The following is a 10,591-nucleotide window of genomic DNA, read 5'->3' on the forward strand; positions in this document are numbered from 1 at the left end:
GGTCACACACACTCTCATTCACTCACGCACTCACACGCTACAGACAATTTTCCAGAGATGCCAATCAACCTACCATGCATGTCTTTGGACCGGGAGTACCCGGAGGAAACCCCCGAGGCACGGGGAGAACATGCAAACTCCACACACACAAGGTGGAGGCAGGAATCGAACCCCCAACCCTGGAGGTGTGAGGCGAACGTGCTAACCACCGTGCCCCCTTGCTGCTATTATATTAGGTGTTTATTCCTGTATTTTTGCACATGTACTGTAGAATATACAGTATGTACTCTGGTTGGCGAGTTCTCTTTTGTACTCTTTTGTGGATTGTCTTGTAGTGTTTTGTATAGTTTGTTTGCACTGTCTTTTGCCTTGCACTGTTTGCACCAGGTTGTACATATGCACTTTATGTGGCTAAGACAAACTTACTTTAGGTCCTTAGCTCTGTGTTGTTATATGTAGCACCACGGTCCTGGAGAAACGCTGTCTCAATATTTCACATATGTACTGTGTCAGCTATATATGGTTGAAAAGACATGATCTTCTTGACTTGACTCTTGACTTTACTGGACTCTGGGTCCTATGGAAAACTTCATGTAGTAGTGAGGACAATGGGCTCAACATGGTGGAGAGGTGAAGGATTGCTGCTTAATACATGGAAGTGAAATAAAACTAGAGAATCTCTCTCACATTCCATATACACATATTAGCTGAGTAATACTGGTGCATAGACCATCGTGCTCAGTGCGTCCTGCGATGTTGTTGGAGTGAGGTCATGCATGCTTGAGTTGAGCTAAACACACACACACAACCATGCACACAAACAGTTTACTCTGAACTAATTTTTATTTCCTGGAGTCACTCTTTTTTGGGGGACATTTAACGTAACACTCACTCACTCACTCATTTTCTACCGCTTATCCAAACTACTTCGGGTCACGATGTGTGCCATCGCAGGGCACACACACACACTCTCTCATTCACTCACGCAATCACACACTATGGACAATTTTCCAGAGATGACAATCAACCTACCATGCATGTCTTTGGACCGGGGGAGGAAACCGGAGTACCCCCGAGGCACGGGGAGAACATGCAAACTCCACACACACAAGGCGGAGGCAGGAATCGAACCCCCAACCCTGGAGGTGTGAGGCGAACGTGCTAACCACTAAGCCACCGTGCCCCCCATTTAACATTACAACAAATCCATAAAACTAATTACAACATGCTGTTCGTCAGTTGTTGGCAAATTGCTGTGTTGTATGTAAGGAATAACACAGAACAGACCATGCTGTTTTACAAAAATAATGTTCTTTCTAAGGAGCGGTGTGATACAGCACAGCGTGCAAGCCAGGTGCCGCTTGCCAGACTCGGTACGACCAAAATGCACAGAAAAATCTACTCAAATTCAAAATTTCAATACATTTCATACATTATCTTTATTCATCCACAAACTTGAGGTCAACATACAGATCATTAATTTGGTGTCTAAAATAACAGCACTGCATGACACTTGATGAAAATGTCTTTCTGCAGACAAAACCACTCCTGCTAACCCCCTAAAAATGAATTTACACACTGGACTGTCGGAATCCGCTCATTTATGCCTGGAGACATAGTGTAGTTCATCTCCAAGCTGCAGCTTTTCTACCCTGAATGAGTCTCTAACAGAATTCCATCATCTGCTCTAAGGAAATCTGCAAGTCCATAGATGACTGCAGCGAGGATGCGCCGTGTACAGCAGCCAACTTCTTCAGGTGCTCCAGAGAAGTGAGAATCACCTGCAAAACCAAGAAAAGTGAAAAGAGAAAAGATATTATTAAAGTATGGGTTTTTAGAAGATCTGAAGGTCCCCCCCAAATGCACAACCTGCCACTGATCACACAACATTCCGTATTTACTCCACTTATACCACAGAGTCAACAGTACTGGGTGTACAGTATTTCGACTGGTTTATAGTAATGTATACATTCTGTATATTGTTGCTTCTATAGCAACAACTCGTTCGCGAGGACGTCTATGTGTGGTGTATATTGGTCGATGATCAGTGGTGATCGGTCATTACTCGTTGGGAAGAATAGTGATCAGGGATTTGTTGTTGAAAAGAATGGTGATCGGCTGATCCATGATTAGTCATCGGTAAGAACGGTGCCCAGTGATTAGTTTCTGGAGGATTGGTGATCGGGGATTAGTCCATGAGAAGAATGGTGATCAGTAACACAACAGTAACATTATCTCTTACCATAAAATGCCTTTAAAAGCAGGAATGTAACCATGGCAACAGGCATAAATAACCATTTAGGTCACACCGTTGTGGCAATGCCTACTATATGATATGTAATTAAAAGGTAATTAAGTCTTAATTACCTTTTTCAATTAAATGGGATCGGCACAGAAACAAGGAAATTTATTATTGTTAATTGATTGGATTTAGACTTATTATACTGTTGATTTATTATGAGGTCCCACCTCCAGGTAAACTTATATTTATGTCGGAATGTATGTCCTAAAAGTGACACTGGAAAAGTCTGTTGAACTCACAAGACAAAACTCATGATCTTCTAATTTGAATATACAAAACATGCGAGACTCCTCATTACCTCTACCATAATCAGCTTCTTCTCCCAGGGTTTGTTCTTGGGGTCGGGCCACTGCTGTCCCAGAAAGAAATAGAGCGAGTATGAAGGAGATGGTCCACGGTTATTCATAAACTCTATCAGGCCTGGTGGATGGATGCACAAGCCAACAAAACGTCATTGTCCAACGAATCATTGTATATCCATAAATTCAGATATATAACATAAAAAGAGTAGAGAACGTAATAAAAATTACAAGAATTTAAATGGCTACCATAGTTACCATGGCAAAAATCTCTCATTACACGACATCACATGAAAATTGTATTTAAATACTAGAATTTTTTTTTTACTAATAATAATGGAGTAAAGAAGAAAGAAAAGAAAAGTTCTTAGGCATCCATGGTGGCCCAGACAAGTTTTTGTATTAGCCTATGACCTATGAAAAAAGTTTGCAAAATATTTACTTTGAATAAAGTATCATAACTAAAATGTTAATCATTAATCCCACCATCAACATTTCTGACTCACCAAATATGAAGTCTCTAAAGGAATAGATGGGTTCGGGCTGGTTTTTCGAGAGCTGTCTGGATGCAGGGCTTTTCTCGTGTTTGTCTAGTCCCCAGTAAACACGACTGTCTCCCCACCGATATCCCAACAGCATGCCACCCTCCCGCCTCACCTCAAACCCACCCAGATTATCCAAAATGGACTGGGTGGACTGGGCCTGGGTCTGGTCCAGTATAGACTCTGTGCTGGGAAGCTGCACAACAGGGAGCGGGCTTGCCATTCGGTTAGGGTCATTCCTAAAAAAGAAGCACATGATTTGCTCAAATGAGCTCATGGTTTTGGTAGGGGGTCAAAAATGCATTTGAAATATAATATATGGTGATGCTTTTTTACCTGAACATCAGACAGAAACCGTCCTCGTTTTCCACCACCTGATGTAACACCTGCCTTCCTCTGTAATATATGTTCACCTTAAAATGTGTATCCAAAAGGTTAGAGCCTGAAAATAGACACAAACCACCACCATGACCAAGACATGAGTTCATATCTGACTGTCAGAGACTCCAAATAATTTGTAACACAAAGGCAGACGGCATGCCTGAGTCGTTAGAAGTGGACTGCACAGGAAGATGTGGCTCCAGTTCAGCCTGCAGCGCGGGCTGCTGCGTGCCTATGAATGCGCCATCTGGTGGAGAATATTGGCAATGAGCTAAAGCGCCTTCAGCAGGAGATATCTGTCCTGCGCTGGCCTCAGCTGGAGAATGGTGATGCATGCTCAAAGTTTCCTGAATGGGAAATGGATGGTCGCAGAAAGCCGTGCTATTCGGTTTGCTAACGAAGACTTGGTGATCCAAAGGCATCTCTGTGGAAAAAAAGCAGAAGTATAAGAGAAGAAAATGGACTTAGACGAATGGCATCCAGCTAAAATCCAGGAATCTACACAACAATGATTTCTTAGGCGGTGAAAGGCGAGTAAATGTCCAGTGTCTATGTATAGGGGCGTATGACAATTGCAGCAGCGGCCTCTGTATCTCTGTGGGTTTAGTGCACCAAAAATGCATATATGATTTCAAATGAGTTAAAAACCTTTTTTTAATGAAATATGAACCCTAGCATTCTGCTGGAAATGCAGATCAACAATTCAGAGCCTTAACCACTTGAGCCACCACAATCGAGCATTCAAGGGTTCAGTCGAGTCCTCGAGACCCAACAGCAATAGTTTTGCAGTGCAAAAAATGTAGAACTTCTGTAAAGCGTTTGTTTATGAATCTTGCATACCTGGTGGAGTTTCAACAATATTCAGATCCTCTAGGCACCGTTGCAGCAAATCATCATGCGCGCTCCCACCTGAGAACCCGAAACAGGTTCGAAAGAAATTATTTACAATGCAAAACATGCACATTAACGCATGAAGATTTCATCATACTCGTGTAATAGACTTCTTACCTGGAAACAGCTCTTCTTCTCCCAGGTACAGGGCACCACCATATGAAATTTCAGTCTAGCAATGAAACAAAAGCACAAAGAAGATTTACTTAAGAGTAGTTAGAACACATGAGAACCTTGAGAACAAACTCTTGGGTTTGAGTGTGATATCAACATTTACTTTGAATATACAACCATTTGTTTGAAACAAAAAACTGTCTTGTTTTTTCTGGGAAATTAGAAATTATAAAACAGATCCTTGGAATCTACTTTCATCTATGAGCTTCATATTAACCATCACTGTGGAGTTGGACATGATAAAGACATTCAATGATCCACATGGACACAACTAAATAAGAGCAAACTCCATTTTTTTGGCTTGAAGATAAGGAAATGAAGATAAAGTGCAGAGATATCTGCAAAACTCACATTACACACTGGTGAATCATCAGTAGATGCTGAAGATGAAAAAGTCAAAGACAAAAAAGGAAAGAAAAAAATCAGTATAATTTGTAATTTTTATAATAAAGTATAAAAGAAACTCAAGCAAATGTTCTATACAATGGTTAATAAAAATCTGTAATGATTTAAAAACCTGCTGTCAGTGGTGTGGTACAATTAAAAGTACTTTTTTTTAAGAGTTCTTCATGTCAGCAATAGCACCACATGACAGTCTGAACATCTACACAGCTAACAGCACTATGCTAGAACTTTAGTGGTGTGAATTACGGCTGAGAGAGAGAGAGAGAGATAGAGAGAGAGAGAGAGAGAGAGAGAGAGAGAAAACATGGTTTCTACTCTGCTGGTGGTCAGATCTGAAGCTTACAGGACAAATACGTGGTGCATTCATGAAGGTATATTAGGTGTTCATGTGGAACTGCAATAATACAGTTGCTGCGTTCGTTTATTTATCTTCAGTTATTCTGATCATGAATAACATCATTGGCCAAAATCCTGTGGTTCTCCTCTCGCAAATTCCAACAGTAGTCCCATTTAACATTTACAACTTCGGTTCTACCAGCAAGAATGAAGGTTTCACTTTATCGTCCAAGTACTAATGGTAGCTAGCTAGCTAGTGCTGAGTTCTCAAAGCTAACATATATTAGCTAGCACTAATGTGTGTAGTATAACTTGACATTTCGATTATTGTAAGAAATCTGTAAAAATTCCTAAACTGCGTAATGTTAGAAAACACAATTGATTGCAAATTTGTTTCCAGTGAAGGGAAGCTGTGCTGCTCCGGCATACAAAGACATCCTACACAAGTGGGTGTGTCAGTCTTTGTGGTGACAGTTTGGGGAAGAACTGCATTAGGTTTGGATGGTCAAGTGTCAGTCGTTTGGCTATAGCGGGTATGTCAGTATTTTTGACATTATTTTCCCAATTCCTAGAGCCATTTTTTGTCTTCACCACATTTTTGGTGTTTTCACCAGAATTTCATCAAACATTGTGTATTTATTTTATTTTACAGTCTCAATAAAGCTGTATTACAGCATACACAATATCACAGTACTTCTGATCTGCTGCAGTGCTGTAGTACTAAAGGCGAAAACAGGCTCCCCTTTGTTGCTCTCCCTGTTGTTTTGAACAACAGTTGAATACATCAAGAATAATTGCTTGTAAATGTTTGTAAAAGTGCTTGTAAAAGCTTGTTGCTCTGACTATTATAAATATTTGATATGTTCATGTTTATTTATTATTTCATTATTAACCCATGAGACGAAACTCGGGCTCAACGCAAATACCAAGACAAGAGGAAGACAAGAGGACTGGAAAAATGGAAAATAAAATCACAACACGAGCTGAATTAATGCTACCAGTATCATTTAACGTAATTTCTTAAAAAACATATCTTTCATAAAATTCGGTCCATCCCATGTAAAATTGTTTAAGTCTCTACTGATTAATTTACAGTATTTTCTTGTGTGCACTTGGTTGCAATGCTAAATATACTAAATAATATATTATAAAAAAAATATTGTAAAGAAAATATTCTATATTTTACAATTGTTTACATTACTTTATTGTAAATATTCTATAAATATATTCTATATTTTACCTTTGTTTACATTACGTTACTGTAAATATACTATATATTACCTTTGTTTACATTACTTTATTTTAAATATACTATATTTTACCTTTGTTTACATTACTTAATTGTAAATATTCTATATTTTACACGTTTACATATCAATATCACCCTTTCTCACCGCCAGACTGGCTGTCATCTGGCCACGCAAAGATTTTATGAGGGTTTGCAGTATCATTCTTGTTGTCTTTCACCATCTGGAATCCTCGGGCTCTGAGAGCACTGCGGAAGTTTCTTTTCCACACCGAGCTGTCGCCTTGGGTCTGTCCATTGGAGCCAGTGCTTGTCTGTGCCCATGCCTATGTCAAGAAATAAATCAAATGAATAATGGGACTTAAGGCAGCAATTCGGCGGCACTTATCTGTGGTCGTCTTCGTGTGTAATATTAGTATAAGTTATGATTATAATAAATGACACTGATCAGAATCTGAAGATCAGTATCGGTCCAAAATCAGCAAAAAAGTGGATAATTTATTTGGAAAATAATCCTTAAATCCAAATAATTATTTGGAAAATGATCCTTTAACAAATAGAAAAATGTAAATATTTATATTTTTAAGTGCTTTAACTATGCTTAAACTATTCATTTTAAAACTTAGTTGTTCTTTCGGTGCCCCCTGTTCAGGGTCACTACAGCGGCTCATTTGGTTTTTTTGTATGCCAGATGCCCTTCCTGATGCAACCCTCCCATTTTATCCAGGCTTTCAACTAGCCATCAGAGTTAACTCTCCTGTGGCTTGATTAGCTCCCTGTCCAGGAATCGAACCTGGGCCATTGGGCCATGGCAATGAAAAAACTACTGGATGTATTGGATTTACAGCACATATCGTAGCAATGAAGCGGTGCAGAACTACAACCCTCCAGCTCTGGCAATAACAACCCTCCAGATCTGCCCTTGCGTCTGTCCTCGCCTCCCGTTCCTGACAATACTCAAGGCTTCAATGTCGAACCTTGAAAGATCATGCGCTTCCAATTCACACACACACACACACACACACACACACACACACACACACACATATAAACTCACTCTCTCACTGAGTCACCAAGCTTTCAGTCCCAGTGTAAGACTACCCTTTCTCCTTGCACCCTTACCTTTTGTTCCTTTTGTTTTTTTGACATCTGTGTTCAGGTATGATGTGCCATGTGCTATCTCTAATAATAATCTTTACTGATGTAGCATGTTTCACAAAGTGCTTTACGTACAAACACAAGTTTAGATGTAATCTCTAACCTTATAAAATCTTTTATAATAAACCACACCAATGAAGCCTTCAATATGTTCATTATAAACATATGAATTCCTATTAGATTCACCCTGAATATGAGGATGTCATCACTGTTCGAGTCCTGCCTCAAAGCGTGCTTCCAAGGAATGCTGAATTTTGTGCATTCCTGGTTGACCCACTGAACGCCGGGGTATCTTCCGCTATCAATCTGCTGCTTCAACCAAGGAATGAATAGTGGTTTGGGCTGAGCCATTGGAGCAGGGTATAGAGCTCAAACAAATCAGTACCCGATGCAACACGTTTCAATATCTAGAGAAGACAGATAGAGTAAGAGTTCAGAAAAAAATCTTAATCTTTACATTCCAGTAGTTTTAATAGTAAAAATACATTATATGGGAACAAATAACCTAAATAAACATTACAAAAATGTACATAAAAAGAAATGTAAATAGTGGAAATAGACAAAAAAGTCAATATCTGGAATGAAAAGAAATTTCAGGTACAATTTGTTGCAGTTCTGTAATAAAATTGTCTTCTATACTTAATTGAGCATCTTGGAGACTTCATTCATTCATTCATTTATCCTTTTATTCAATCATCCATTCATTTATTCAAAACCCAGCAGCCTTCATTATGTATTTTTGTCTGAAAACACAATGTATTCAATTGGTTACTTTCTTTTTGCATAAATTAAAATGCTTCTGTTGTTATGCAGAAGTCAAAAACAAAAATCTGTAAGAAAGTTTGTAGTAAAAACATTTATACACAAGTGCATAATAATAATGTATGTACCTGTTATGAGCAGTGATGGAAAATAAAATCACAACACGAACTGAATTAATGCTACCGGTATCATTTAAAGTAATTTAAAGTAAAACATAGCTTTCATAAAATTCGATCCATCCCATGTAAATTTGTTTAAGTCTCTACCAATTAATTTACAGTATTTTCTTGTTTGCACTTGGTTGCAATGCTAAATATACTAAATATTTTATAAAAAATATATTGTAAAGTAAATATTCTATATTTTACAATTGTTTACATTACTTTATTGTAAATATTCTATAAATATATTCTATATTTTACCTTTGTTTACATTACATTATTGTAAATATACTATATTTTACCTTTGTTTACATTACGTTATTGTAAATATACTATATTTTACCTTTGTTTACATTACTTTATTGTAAATATTCTATATTTTACCTTTGTTTACTTTACTTTATTGTAAATATTCTATATTATATGCATGTTTACAATAAAGTAATGTAATCCTAGCTAATGTTTATCCTAGTGTAAATGTATTAATGTAAACTGTAAATTCATGTTTTTAAAGATGACCTCCCACACACATATAACGACATATAAGTAACAAAATAATTGACGTTTAAACCTTTTAGACCTTGTTAAAAGCTGTGGCCTAAATCACGAGCACGCGCGCTGCCTTCATTCACTCTAACTGAATTTACGGTTTATTTATGAAAACAGAAACTAGGCCTTACCTCATCAGGGTTAAGGGGCAGTAAATGTCACAGGTAACGTGTAAGGAGCTGAAGCAGACAGGACATTCACTTCGCTCTGTGTGTCGCGAAAAATACGGGGAATTCAGCGGGTTTACTGCGCGAGGAACCTGCTGGTCAGGTAACAAATGGCTTAGACAGATAGGGCACTAGGTCGGGCAGAGAAGCCGTTATTGTGTCACTTGGGTAGTGCACTACTCTAGTGAACACCGGCACAGTTGGCAACCGAGCCACAACTTCTCGGGAAATCCGTCAGAATCGGTTTCGCTTTCGAGTTCTAACGGCCACGTCTCATTTTACTGCGCGAAGTCGTCTCTCAGACGTCACACAAAATTATATCCGTTTAAAATCGCTCATTAGTTCATTTAATATTGTAATAGTTTGCAAAAGGCTGTAGGAATAGGAATAACACACATACACACACACACACACACACACACACACACACACACACACACACACACACACACACATACACACATACACACATATACACATATAACAAACAGAAACAAAATACCTACCTCTTACCCTGAGAGATGGTGGGACTTTTATGGAAAGAGTCTCCACCCGTCAGCACTTGATAACAGTTTTCCACTTCTTCTTCAGGACAGATGTTTAGGTTTCTCAATGTGTGAAATAACAAACTTGTAAAGCAGTCTTAACATTTCGTTTTCTCAAGTTTTTAAAACGATCAAGTCTAATCAGCTACAATGCAAAAATGCAAAACCTGAAATTATTTGTGATGCTGTGTTCATTCAAAGCACAGACTCCCAAGCCTGGTCATTTTTAGTTTCATCTGGCATAAAAATATATAAAATGAGCTATGTTATGGCCAGGGATGTGAATCTGTGGTCCCAGTAAGAAGATCTACAACATCTAGATATTTCCATAAACTGATGCTCATACATTCCGAGAGAAAATCCCCCAGGCTCGCCCAAGAACCATGTTTTACATTAAAAAAAGACAAAGGTATCTTCCACTGTTTCCCAAGGTAGCTTCATTGGGACTGTGTTAATCAGCCTCACCTTTCAGTTGAGCCTGGAGCTGGAAATACCCCAGAAAACTGGAATCATCCAGACAAGAGCTGGGAAATTATGGAAGATTTTATCTGAAAACCTAGAAGTGAAATGGACTTCATGAGGTTTATAGTGAACTTACTGTAAATGAGTCCACACAAAACAGCCAAGGCAACATAGCTGAACGAATGATGAGCAACTTAATTCGTAATTAATT

At 38.4% G+C, this 10,591-nt stretch overlaps 1 protein-coding gene across 2 annotated transcripts; it reads right to left on the reverse strand.

Moving 5' to 3' along the window:
* Window positions 1–1,420: 1,420 nt before the first annotated feature.
* On the reverse strand, window positions 1,421–9,512 carry irf3 (interferon regulatory factor 3). 2 transcript variants are annotated; one of them, XM_060863925.1, is made up of 11 exons: window positions 9,338–9,512; window positions 7,921–8,141; window positions 6,725–6,902; window positions 4,941–4,969; window positions 4,533–4,587; window positions 4,365–4,433; window positions 3,685–3,948; window positions 3,480–3,585; window positions 3,108–3,382; window positions 2,601–2,654; window positions 1,421–1,781 (listed from the first exon to the last, which is right to left on the reverse strand). In XM_060863925.1, exons 2-11 carry the CDS (start codon window positions 8,083–8,085, stop codon window positions 1,648–1,650), a joined length of 1,329 nt encoding a protein of 442 aa, XP_060719908.1. In that variant the 5' UTR covers window positions 8,086–8,141; window positions 9,338–9,512; the 3' UTR covers window positions 1,421–1,647. The 2 variants fall into 2 exon arrangements, with proteins under 2 accessions (XP_060719908.1, XP_060719906.1); XM_060863923.1 differs by having other exon boundaries at window positions 2,601–2,722; window positions 9,338–9,491.
* Window positions 9,513–10,591: the final 1,079 nt, after the last annotated feature.

Source organism: Tachysurus vachellii, chromosome 2, assembly GCF_030014155.1.
Source record: "Tachysurus vachellii isolate PV-2020 chromosome 2, HZAU_Pvac_v1, whole genome shotgun sequence".
Lineage (NCBI taxonomy): Eukaryota > Metazoa > Chordata > Actinopteri > Siluriformes > Bagridae > Tachysurus > Tachysurus vachellii.

Coding starts and splice junctions, on each gene's coding strand:
- irf3 (XM_060863923.1), bottom strand. CDS start 8,085: ATGGCTCAGCCCAAACCACTATTCATTCCTTGGTTGAAGCAGCAGATT. Junction 4,588..4,940: donor ATGATTCACCAGTGTGTAAT/GTGAGTTTTGCA, acceptor TTTCATTGCTAG/ACTGAAATTTCATATGGTGG. Junction 3,383..3,479: donor GGTTTCTGTCTGATGTTCAG/GTAAAAAAGCAT, acceptor CTTCTTTTTTAG/GAATGACCCTAACCGAATGG.